Below are 12,264 nucleotides of genomic sequence, written 5' to 3'. Positions count from 1 at the left end.
GAAGCTCCCTTCTTCCTGGTGGTGGAACCTGAGATCAACGCCCCCAGGACGCCCCCTGCAAGGGCGCTGTGCCGTGGGGAGTGGGGATCAGCGGCTCCGGCTCCGGCAGCTGTTTCGCGGCGCCGTGTCCCGCACCGGCCTCCGTGTGGCTGCCCTGCTGCTACATGGGGTCTGTGGCCCGCATAGAGGGCTCTCCAAGGACCCAGCATGAACCGGGGTCACCTTGACTGTCGGGAGCTGTGCTGTCCAGCACCATGGCCTCAGGCCGCACGTGGCTCTTGGTCCCAGTTGAGAGGTGCCGTCCGTATAACACGCTTCTTAGCACAGAAGGAGGCGAGAGTGGCACGTCTCTCAGTGTTGACGCTGATGACACGTGAGGTGACAGTATGTTGGCTCCCTGAGGCTAAGTGACCTGTGGGGAGGGGAATTCACCTGCTTTTTCTGGCCGTTTTAATGCGGCTACTGCCCTGGCTCAGGGTGCCCCGAGACGGACTGCAGCAGCCACCCTGTGTGGGGGGAGGGACGTGGGACTGCAGGGCCCCTAAGGCGTGCATGGGAAACCTGCAGATCCTCCGGGAGGCCTGGGGGAGGGGGGGCTGGTGGCCAGCAGGGTGGGCAGCGCCTCGGTTGGGTGGGCCAGTGGCCTCTGTGGGGAGCAGCCAGCTTCTGAAGACCCGGAGGGCAGACCCACTGGACGCAGTCAGCCTGCCTGTGTGGGTGCTCTGGGGCCTCACCCACCAGCCACATGGGGGAGCTGGGCGTGGGGAACCTGAGCGTGGCTGTGGCCGTGGGGGCTGGGCCGCCGTTAATCCTCCAGGAGGCGGGAGGACCAGCCGCTGGCCCGGAAACAGCCTCCCAGGTGCCACTCTGGGCTCCGGCCCCAGGCGAGGCTGCTGAACCAGCCCCCAGGAACTCCTCGTGGGAGAGTCAGCCTGAGGCCGCTTGGCCACGCCCAGGCCTGGGAGTGACTCACTCACCCGGGTCAAAGGTCGTGGCAGGGGGTGGGCCTGGCCCTTCCCAGCATGCAGGCCCTGCCCCAGCAGGGCTGCTCCCTAGCTCCCTCCTCTGGGACCCCCTAGCCCTTCCTCCCAGGGGTCCTGCTCCGCGCAGGGCCTGCAGGGAGGGAGGAAGGAGGAGGCTGACTCACCGCCCGCCCTGAGGGGTTGGAGGAGCCGAGCGGGACTGGGATCCGGGTTCTGAGGCTCCAGGAAGAAGAAAGTTCAGGGTGAGCTGGCTCCCCCCCCCCCCCCCGCCCTGCCTCCCCGTTCCCGTTCCTCTCCCTGGCAGGATCTCCTCCCCCACGGCACCCCTCAGCAGTCGGGGGGCGGGGTGGGGGGGGGCAGCCAGCTGGCTGTGCTCTGACCTCTGGAAGCCTGGAGCAGCTCGGGCCGCGGGTCTGGACTTCATTCCCGGGGAGCCCTGCAGCCCTGGGGAGCCCCTGAGAGCTGAGGTGTGTCATAGGGACTGAGGGGGGGTCAGGGCCAGGTGCGGGCACATCTGGGGTGCACCTGGCCAAGGGGAAGCACGGGGCGGGGCAGCAGGGAGGGAGGGGAGGGTGCCCGAGGGCACGTCAGATTCTTGGCACCACCCTGCACCCAGCAGGGGCCGGGCCGGGAGGAGGGGCCCAGGGCTGCAGGCACCTGGAGCCACTTCCCCTCGCTCCTCCCGGGGGCTCTCCCTGCGGCCGTGGCACCATCCTCCTGGGGTGACTGGGAACCCTGCTCCTTGGCGCTTCTTATGCAGGGATAACACACCCCGCGATCCCCGGGGGCCGCCGGAGCCCCCTCTCCCTGCCTGCCCCCTCCTCCCCCGCTCCCCTCGCCCTGCCCCTCGGAGCCGGTTCTCCCTCGAAGGCAGTCCCTCCTACCTCTGCCCGCGCGCTCTGGGAGGCTCCTTGTTCCGAGGCCACAAAGCCCCTTTGATCCTCTGCTCGGCTCCGAGCCATGTGACCCGGTGGGCGGGCCGCACTCGCAGGCAGCAGCCGGCGCAGCCCGACTCGGCCGCTGGGTGAGTCGTCCTCCGCTCCCTTTGTTCCCCCCAGCCTCGCACCGGGCGCCGGGGCCCCTCAGGTGTCCCGGCCGTCGGGCAGCCCCGGTGGCCGGGGGGTGGGGCCCGGAGCAGCGGCGGCCTGCCCCCCTCGCACCCCTGGCCAGCCCGGCGGGACCGCTCCGGCCCGGAGCAGCGGCGGCAGGAGCTCAGTCTCCACGCGGGGCCCAGATTCTCGGTCTCCGGGTAGAAGAAAGGGGCTTTGTGCCGCGCAGCTATCTCTTTGTAAATATTTGGCCAGCAGAGCCGAGGGCCGAGGTCCTCCCCGGCGGGACTTCCTTGCAGGAGCCCATTTCCCTTTTGCAAGGGGCTTCCCTGGCCTCCAGGGGGGGCGGCAGGAACCGGGCTGGCCACCGCCGCCTCCTACAGGCAGCCCTTTGGGCTTGAGGACCGGCTGGGATCAGCTTCCACAGGCACCCGCGATGCGGGACTCGGATGCCTGCGGCCGGCATGGTGCTGGGGCGGCTTCTGCTGCCGCTTATCTGGGTCCCCAGGGGGTTGGGATGTGCGATGTTGCTGGGGGCGGGCGGGGTGGGGGCTGGAATGCATGTCTTCGCTGCAGGATCTGGTGGGAGGGGTCCCCCTCCATGTCTGGAGCAGGGGAAGGACATGCCAGCCGAGCTGAGGTGTTGGGGGAACCCCCAGCGTCCAGTCCCACAGCCAGTGCAAGCCGGTGCGCCCAAGCCAGGTGGCCCGCGGCAGTGCTGTGTGCCTGCAGCCCCGGGATGGGCTCGGCGTGCCGCTCCGGGCCTCACCCTCCCTCCCTCCCTCCCTCCCTCGCGGCCCCAAATGGTGCCGGCATTTTTGTCGGAGGTTTGGGGGATTGTCTCCGCTCACCAGAGAGAAGTTTGGAATTCCTTCGCTGGAGAAAAATGTGCCGCCCGGCAGCGGCGCCCTGGCCGTGGGGACGGCACCCTGGTTGGAATCCAGTGTGGCTCCTGCGGGGAGAGCTGCTGGGGAGGAGGCAGGAGAAACCGCTCCCCCCCCCCCCCCCCCGCTCCCTTCCGACGGCCCGTGGTTCCCCCGCTTCATTCATTGTTGCTTTGCCTCGGAACTTAGGGGGCTCCCTGGCAGGAAATGGGCGGAACTCGTTTGTTTAACCGTTTGGGGGGCAGCATCCATGGGAGGCCTGTGCCAGGGTGGGGTTCTCCTGGTTGAGGACGTGGCTGGGGAAGGGGGGCCTCTGCTGTGGCTGACCTTTCTCAAGCCGCCATAGGGACCTGCTCTGTCGCTGACCCCTCGCCCTCCCTCCTGGGGGCCCCCATGGCCTCCCTCCCAGTCATGCCCGTGTTGTGGCAGAACGGTTGTGTCTGTGTTTCCGTCCGCCGCGGCTCCTTGGGGCTGGCACCGTGACGCCCCGGGACAGTGGCCGGTTCAGCTGGCACATGGGGAGGGCCTACTGTGCGCCCAGGCGGGCGCCTTCTGAGACAGAGGCCTGTTCTGATGGCAGGGGGCAAGCCCAGGCTCCTGCCCCAAGTGCCAGACCCACCGCCCGGCCCGAGGTCAGGGTTCACAGGGCTTGCACCGCAGAAGCCTGGACCCGTTGGGCAGCCCCAGTCTCTGGATCGACTTCCTCCCCGCCCCCTCCCTGCTTCCCCTGCCACCATGCCCTCCCCACTTCCTGTTGTCACCGCAGGCCGAGCTGCTCCGTCATATAGGACGTTCTGCAGGGCCCAAGGCTTTCGGCAGCCGGAGGGAGACCCTGGCCTGGGCAGCCCCCCACCCGCCTGGATCGGCCAAGCTTCCTGCTGGGTCAAAGGTCTCCGGCTTTTTTAGGAAGCCGGGCACCGGGGCTGAGGCCCCCGCGGCTGAGCCGCTGTTCTCTGACGCGCCCCCCAATTTAAATCTCCGGCTGGCTCCTTCACGCCACTGAGCGTTCCCGGCTCCCTCCCTCTCATTGGCTGCGTGCCGTGCCGTGGGAGGAATGACGATGGTGCGTGAGGGAGAGGACGCAGGCTTCTGTCCACCCCGTGCCCTGCTTCCTGGCCGGGGTCATCTGCAGTGTGGCCATCAGCCTTCCACGCCCTGTGGCCCCATCCACCCCTCTCCTCGCCTCCCCCAGCCTTGGCTTAGGCCATCGCGGCCAACTGGGCTTCGTAAGGATGGGGACTCGGGTATGGCCGGGCTGGTGACCCCGGAGGCCCAGCTCCCTCCAGCGGGGTCCTGGGAAGATGCTTCCAGCAAAAATCATAGCCCTCGGCTGGGCGGGTCTCCACTCCCAGACGCCTGCCTCCCAGCGCCCCGCTTTGACTTGCTCACTGGGTGCCAGGCGGGTCCTGGGACAGGCAGGGGCCTGCTCCCGAGCGGTGGATCCAGCCTGGGAGGCCTCCCGGGGAGCCGCGAGGGTGGCGGGCCCAGGAACCAGGAACCGGCGCTGCGGTGAGCCCGGCCTGTCCGGCGCAGGCTGGGAGCCCCGGGAAGGCGCAGGTCAAGGGCAGGCCGGAGGGTGTCTGCCCCAGCTGGGAGCCCTCTGCCTGCTCCCCTGGAGGGGGCCGTGCTGAGCCTGGTTCTGGGGCTGCAGGGTGGGGGTGGAGCTGCTCCCCGCCTTGGCTCCTCCCTGGGGTGTGGGTGGGTGGGTGGGGTTCTCTGCTTTCTTTCCTCTTTTCTCACCACTGGGAACCACACTCGCCCGGCTGGGAGGGGCAGCAGGAGGGGGCTTGGGCCTTCCAGGTAGGGAGTGGCGAGGTTTGATTCCCTCGCTCTGCAGGGTCCCCGGCTGCCACGTGCCCTCGGCTCGGCTCACCTGCCCTGCCACAGAGCAGTTTCCTGGGGGAGGGGCTGGCCTTGGCCTGGGGGTGGGGGCAGCCCCGCACGGAGGCCCTGGAAGAGGCGGTGGCCCATCGCTCATGCCCCTTCCTTGCTGTTTCTGCCTAAACACGGTTCTAGACCAGGGGTGGGCAAACTTTTTGACTCGAGGGCCACAATGTGTTCTTAAACTGGACCAGAGGGCCGGAACAAAAGCGTGGATGGAGTATTTGTGTGAACTAATATAAATTCAAAGTAAAGGAGTGGAGGGGAGAGCAAGAGAACCGGATAGAACAGCCGGATCCGGCCCGCCGGCCGTCGTTTGCCCAAGGCTGTTCTAGACGCTTTAGAACCCCAGTTCAGTCACTGAACCACAGGTGCCCCCAGGTTTCTCGTCACTCTCCTGAAGTGGGGCGTGGGGGGCACCCTCTGGGATACGTGGGCCCCTGAGCACCCCGAGCTGCACTTGGAACCCCAGCTCCCGGTTGGGGTTGAGTTGCCAGCAGGGCCCCCCCACATGGCTGTCAGGTTCCCCGGCCTCGGGGGCGCCCCTGCTCGGTCTCATCGCACCCGCCTCGCGGGGTCCGTGCCCCCAGGGCCGGCCAGCCCTGCGCTGCCCTGAGACCCAGGCCCAGAGGGCCCCGTGGAGTGGTCATCCAGCGGTCACCCGCACGGGCATCGGGAGAATGTCCTTGTGTCCCCGGTGGAATGTGACTCCCAGGTCCTTATCTCTTATCGCCCAGGCCCCGGTCCAGGTGTCTGTCACCGGGAGCGCGGGGTGGGGGTGTTGGTGTCCGTCTGTCTGGCCTTGGCTACCCCGCAGGGACTGTGTGTTATGGATCGCTGTCCCGGGCCCTGGGCGTCCCAGGCGGTTGCCCGGTTAATGTTTGAACGAGTTCCCGGTGCCAACGGCAACCGCGCCCAGAACCTCGTAAGAACGGCCCGCGTCCTCGGAGCCCTTTTTAAGAGAAAGGCCGGGGGCAGCATTTCTTCAGAGACTTGAATACATTCTCCCTGGGGGTTGGGGGACGGGACCGACCAGATGACAACCCCCTCCCCGCCCCCCCCCCGCCACATACCCTGGTGCTAGGGGAGCAAGGCCGGGATCTGTGTCTTTGTCCCTTGTCTGCCGAGGCCAGAAGAAAAGCTGCTCATTGCCTGGTGACAGTCGTGGGCCCCGAAGACTAATGACAGGTTGGACAGCGGCCCCATTGTAGCTGGGGCACCGGGTGGGGGGGGGGACGCGGGGCCAGGGACCAGCGGATCTCGGCTCAGAGGCGGTGAGGGGGCTCACCCACCCAGAGGCGCAGGGAGGGTCCTGCCCAACTTCTCTGCCTCTTGGCCTCTCACCTGCGCGGCCAGCGGTGCGGGCCCCGCGCTGGCCCGTCCTCAGCCCGCACGCCTGCCCCGCGGGTAAGTGCTTGCTCTCCTCGCTCAGGGCTTGGCTGTCCCTGTGCCAGGCTGGGACCCCACGCCGGCGCCGGCCTGACCACCATTGACTCTGGGCCCGATGCCCAGGGCCCCTCCGTCTGCATCTCGGGGCATTTCATTTAATCAGACTCTGTCACCAGCTGGTGGTGGGGCCCGCTCCCTCCTCACAGGATAGGGGTGGAAACTGAGGCAGAGAAGGGAATGATGGGTCGGAAGGTTTCCATGGGAAAAAGAACACGTTTTAACGGGCTCCCCCCCTCTCCCCTCCGTCCCCGTGGGGGGCGGCCCTGTGGTCGATCTAGTCCCAGGCACCAAGAGGTCACGGGTTGATTCCCAGTCAAGGGCACATGCCCGGGGTGCGGGCTCCATCCCCAGTGGGGGGCAGCTGATCCACGCTTCTCATCATTAATGTTTGTATTCCTCTCCTCTCCTCTCAATCACTTCTGAAAAGTGGGAAGGCAGAAAGCTGTCCAGTGAGCGCCCCCTCTGCCTGGAGGAGCTGACAGGGAAGCCCCCCCCACACCCCCCGCTGTCCCCTGGCCACGGTCACCTCTGTGGACCCCATGGCTGGGAGCGCCTCGCACCCCCCTCCACAGCGGGTCTCGGGTCTGCGTCCATGCGGTTTGCCAGGGTCCTTTTTTCTCACTGTGACCCCAGAGCCAGCTCAGCGGACTGGGATGAAGCCCTGCCTGGGCGGGGCGGGGCGGGGCGGGGCGGGGCAGGTGGGGTGGGGCGCCGTAGCCATTCGGTCTGCAGCTGGGCCTTGGCCTGACTTGCGGTTCCCTTCGCCTGCACCAGGCCCAGAACTAGGCAGGAGGGGAAGTGGAGGGAGGTGGGGAGTGGGCTGCAGGAGAGGAAGTGGGTGTGGGAGGGGCTGGCTACCCCACCCCCAGGAGGAAAGTCAGGGAGAGCACTGGGTTTTCCTGCGAGGACCCGTCCCCTCCCCCAGCAGCCTTGGGGGGAGGATGATACTGTTTCCTTCCTGGGACAGTGGCTGTGGGGGGTTCTGCCTCAGGGACCCAGGGAGGGAGGGGGCAGGGACGGCCCACGGTCTCCCAGCTCTGCCTGTTCTAGACCATTCTGTGCATCACACACACACAGCTTCAGCTGTAAAACAAAGGCCTGTCCGTTGTCATCTTAACCACCGAAAGCGAAGCCCTCACCACATCTGGGTGCCTGCTGCCCCGGCCGCCGGGTTGGGCCTCCCGGGCTGTCCCTCGGAGTCCACACCGCGGCGTGGCAGCCCCGAGCACCCTGGGAAGGGCCCACTTGGCGCAGTCTTGTCTTGGGAAGGCGGCCAGCGGTCCGGCCAGGCCAGGCCCCCTCCCTCCCCCTCCGGGCAGGGCTACGGCAGGGCCTGCCCGCTTCTCAGGCGGAGATTACCATATGAATGCGCCTCTTTCCCAGAGCGCGGGGCTGGAGGGACCTGGAGGGGACCCGCTCCCACTCTCACTCCCGGGCTGCAGGGTCTGGGCTGACCTCCGAGAGCCGCCCGAAGACACCGGGGCATTTTCCACCCACAGTAGGTCGCCCAGGGAGCGGAGGGTGCCAGGGTGGGTTGGGGTGTTTCTGTGGGGAGGGGAGGGCGCTCCGGGTCCCAGCACATGGAGGGGGGACCTTGTGGCGTGACTCCCAAGTGTAACTTCCCTTGTGTAAGGCCACGTTGTTACTGTAGCCATTTTGGTCTGGTTTCAAAAGTTGCAGCTCATTAGGCAGGAAATGTAGGCTCTCTTAAAAAAAAAAAAAAAAGATTGTAGATAGAGGGAAGGAAAGAGACGGACGAGGATGTGTCATTCCGCTTATAGATGGAGTCCTTGGTTGATGCTTGTGTGTGCCCTGACCCGGGATCGAAAGCCCAGCCTTGGCACAGGGAGATGATGCTCTAACCAACTGGCTACCCGGCCAGGCGTAGGGGCAGGAAGTGTGGACATGTCAGGAAGGATGTGAAAGCGTGGAGACAGCACCATGAGATAGAGCAAACGTGAGCCCTTTGTGACCGGTAAAGGGCTGTGCACTGGCCAGCCCTCTGGTGGCCCAGGTCAGTGGTCGGCAAACTCATTCGTCCACAGAGCCCAATATCAACAGCACAACGATGGACATTTCTTTGGAGAGCCACATTTTTTAAACTTAAACTTCTTCTAACGCCATTTCTTCCAAATAGACTCGCCCAGGCCGTGGTATTTTGTGGAAGAGCCACACTCAAGGGACAAAGAGCCGCCTGTGGCTCGCGAGCCGCAGTTTGCCGACCATGGGCCTAGCCGGTCCCTGTGTCTTTGGGGCTGAGCCGAGCCCCTGAGAGCCAGGACGAGGCCTTGTACGTGTTGAAGCCTCTGGTTGTGTCTTAGTTAATAAGTCCTCTTTGCCGCTTGCCTGAGTCACTGAGTTTGGGCTGGTGGTGTGTCTTGTTTAACCTCGGACACATAACTAGTTATGTCCAGCAGCAAATGAATGGGCGCCAGGAAGAGTCTGACTCCCAGATGCTAGCTCTCAGGGGCATTTCTTCCGGGGACACCTGGTCCCTCCATGTAGGGGACCACTCCTTGCTGTGGGTCGGGGGGCAGGGGCAGCCTGGCTGAGGGGCAGAGTCCGGATGAGTGGAGGCCTTCTCATCGGAGCCTCCTGTCCCCCAGCCCTGCCTACCCCGCCTTTACCTCTGCTGTGCCCCTGGGAGAGCCCCCAGCACCCGGAGCCCCAGCCAGGGCAGGTGGAGATGGGCGTGGGATTAGGGCGCTGTCGTAGGCTGGCCAGTCTCCGCCCACATCCCCTCCCTGGTGGGTGCCCCCAAGCCCCCACTGGCCATTTCCTGAGCTAAGTTTTCTGAATGGGCGGGAGCTGTCCCAGGAAGTCCCGCCATCCTTCCTCCTCCCTGCTTTGAGGCACCAGGAGGATGGAAACCGGAAATGGTTCGTATCTCATTCACAGGCTGCCACGCTGAACCGGGAGGCCCGTGGGAAAGGATGCAGCCAGCGCTGCACCGCCGGAGCCGGTGGGGGCCGGGCGCCACCTGGGTTAGCGGGGAGTGGGCCACCATGGCCGGTCCCCAGGGTGCTCTGCGAAGAGAGGAGGGTGGAGGGAAGGCAGGGAGCGCCCCGTTCATTCAGCCAACAGCACCTTACTGGTGCTTCGCCGTGTCAGGGTTTGGGAGCGGGAATGAGGGACCCAGCTCCCACTTGGGGGAGGCGGACTTTGGCTTGGGGACGGTCCCTGCAGGTACGAGCTGTAATGGGGCCGTTGGGGACAAGAGTCGAGGGGCGGCTGCAGGTTAGCACCTGGGAAGACTGGGCAGCTCCCGGGACAGCAGGGAGAGAGCTTCCGGGCCCGGAGACCTGTGAGGAGCCTCGTTGGAAGCTTTTAGGAGGCGGGAGACAGACGTACAGGAACTGGCCTGGAGCCTGGGTGGCCTTCACTGTATGAACGGACGCTGGGCAGGACTGGCCGGCGCTGTTCCGTGAGCTCTGCCTGGCTCGCTTGGTCCTCAGCACTCCGGAGGAACCCCTGCTGTCACCCCCTTGTACACATAAGGAAGTGGAGGCACAGAGAGGTGAAGGCAGTTGCTTGGGGTCACACAGCGAGGGCAATGGGACGGGACCCACTCCCGGATTCTGGGGCCCCCGGACTCCGTTATCCCAGCCGCAGTGGGAGCCGCTCGAAGTCTCAGGCGGGGGAATGAGGAGGGTAATGTCCGTTTTGTCAGCCCATCCTGGTGCCTGGAGGAGGATGGAGTGAGGGGTGGGCAGGTCCTGGTGGTGGCTTGGCTGTGTGGCCGCGGAGGCGGGAGGCAGGGTGACGCCTGCAGATTGCTGGGTTAGCGTGGATAGGGCTTGGGGGCCAGTGGGCACAGTCCACCCGGTGTGAGGGGCCTGGCAGGTCCCCAGGACCCCTGATTGGACTTGGGGTGCTGGAGAGGGAGTGGGCAAGGCTGGGCCCTGGGTTTGTAGCCGGCAGAACTGGGTCATAGATGTGGTGGGAGGGCCAGCGGGGGTCCAGAGCTCAGTTTGGGGCGTGTTACGATTGAGACATCCAGACCTCACTAGGCAGGGGCCCCCGATACCCAGGACTGGGCAGAGGGCCTGGCACAGCGGGGCGTCTTGGCTGAGCCAGCGTGGCCTCGGGACTGTCCGCCTGGCACTGGTGTCCAGTCCTGGACAGAGCTTGGCATTTCGGCCCAGGGGACGGGCGCAGTCAGGGAGCCTGCAGCCAGGGAGCGGGGCAGAGGCGGAGAGATGACGGCGTTCCGGGCGAGGAAGGCTGGTGGGCAGGAGCTCACGCTCCAGACTCGGGGTGCGGTGACCCCTGTGTGCTTTGCTCCTCGGACTCTGGCTCTCTGTCTCCCGAGGTGCTTTCAAGCTCCATGCTGGTGCAGGTGGGAAGAGCGACCACGCCAGCTTGCCTCCGGGGCCGGGCCCTGCAGAAGCTCAGGCGTGGCTGCCCCCTGCCCGCACCCCCCAGGCAGTGTTCAGGGGCGATGACATGTCTGTCCCGAGCGGTGGCCGGGCAGCTGTCCACACACACTGCTGCTTCCTGGGGGGAGGGGGGCTGGGAACGGCGGGTGCTGAGACTCCTTGGCTAGGCCGGCCGCCTGCCCTCCCTTCGGAGCGAGCTTGAAGCTGTGGGCCTTGAACGTGCAAAGCCTCGGGGTGTGCCCTAGGTTTCAGGGGCCTTTCTCTGCCTTATCCTTGGTGAGTGGCCCCTGTGGGAGTCGGGGTGGCGGTGACTGGGGTGTGAGCAGTGGGGCCTTCTGGGCGTGCAGGGTCTGAGCAGGTCTGCAGGCCGGTGGGCAGTCCACCCGGGGTGAGGGGCCTGGCAGGTCCAGACCCCCTGCCCTCCTGAGGTGGGAGTACCGCGGGTGGGGAGAGGAGATGACCCAGCCGGCCCAGCCCCCCCAGGCCAGAGGTGGAGCGGCCAGTGGGTGATGACACCCATTGGCTGCATGTGGTGCTGACCGCTCCCCATCCCTCAACTGAGATAGGAGGTTCCCTCTGCTCCTGCCCCCTGCCCCTTTCTGCCCTGCCTTCTGCCCCCTCCCCGCACCCACCCCCTCGCTTTCCTGGGCGCGGGGAGCCTTAGCATCCGGACTGAGATCTGCACAGAGAAGGAAATCGCTCTCTCTTCTTGGGTTAAAGCTCCTTTCTGCTCAGCCCCTGGAGGGGTGCCCTGTTGCACCCCAGGGACCCGTCTCCTTGGTCATTCCAGATGATTTCATCAGTTGGAGGAGGCAGAGCCCCGGTGCCCAGCCTCGGTCAGCTCTGGTGAGCATCTGCTGACAGCCCTGCTGATAGGAGAGGGGCCGGCCCTGGCCGGAGCTGGCCCCCCTCGGGGGGACATCCCCGATAAGAGGAAATTCCACCCGGTGACAAATGGCCAGCGTCCACCCATCGCGGGGGAGGGTCTTTTCTCGCTCTTTTTAACTTTGCGCGCATTTGCCAAGAACTAACGGAATCTCAGTGGTTGGCGGGCCACTCGGACTCCGTGGGCGGCCTGGCTGGGCCGGGGCTGGGTTCTGGCTTGGCTCTGGGTTAGGGGCCTATCTTGCTGGAAGGTTCCCTGGGCTGGGAGAAGCCTGGGGCTCACGGTCCCTGATCCTGTGAGGGGAGTGGGACGTGGCTCCTCCCTGGCCTTCTCCGCACGGAAACTCCGCAGCTCGTTCAGCAGCGAGTGAGGACCTGGCAGGTTGGAGCCTGCTCTGCCCAGAGATGGATGTCTCCGTGGGCCCGGAGCCCAGGATCTCAGCTGCGAATGAAGGAACAGAGAAGGGGGCGGGGAGGGCTGGCCGGGCTCCAAACCCGACTCTCCCGCCGGGGCCATTGAGACCGTGTTGGCAGCAATGAAGACCTTCTTGAGATTCCTGCCCAGACAATGGCGGAGAGGCTTGCTTTAAGGGTTTGGTGAGAGAAAGGCTGAGGGAGAGCGGGGCGGGCAGTAAAAGCGGGGCCTCCCGACTTGGGGGCGCCTCGCTCCCTGAATGAATGAAGGCGTGGGGTGGGGATGGAGCTGGTACTGCGTGTCCCCTCCCAGGTCCTGCAGAGGGCATGGGTCGTGGGA

The 12,264-nt window shown here is 66.0% G+C and overlaps 1 protein-coding gene across 5 annotated transcripts in view; it reads left to right on the top strand.

Annotated features, from left to right (window-relative positions):
• The window catches only part of SEPTIN9 (septin 9), a 79,359-nt gene that overhangs the window by 52,911 nt on the left and 14,184 nt on the right, over positions 1-12,264 (top strand). The window contains exon 1 of one of the 5 annotated variants that reach the window (XM_080677730.1): positions 1,086-1,225. The exons of 1 other annotated variant lie outside the window; for it this stretch is intronic. Coding sequence is in view for 1 of the 4 variants with exons in the window: in XM_080677728.1 (XP_080533854.1) it covers positions 5,979-5,985 (7 nt within the window). In the remaining 3 variants the exon portion in view is untranslated. Of the gene's footprint in view, positions 1-1,085; positions 1,226-1,970; positions 2,008-5,938; positions 5,986-7,643; positions 7,745-12,264 lie in introns of those variants that run through there. 3 more of the 5 variants (XM_080677729.1, XM_080677728.1, XM_080677731.1) reach the window with 3 other exon arrangements.

Source organism: Plecotus auritus, assembly GCF_963455305.1.
Source record: "Plecotus auritus genome assembly, chromosome: 7".
In the NCBI taxonomy this organism is placed as follows: domain Eukaryota; kingdom Metazoa; phylum Chordata; class Mammalia; order Chiroptera; family Vespertilionidae; genus Plecotus; species Plecotus auritus.
Note: the sequence above shows the minus strand (reverse complement) of the source record. Positions and strands in the feature narration are given on the sequence as shown.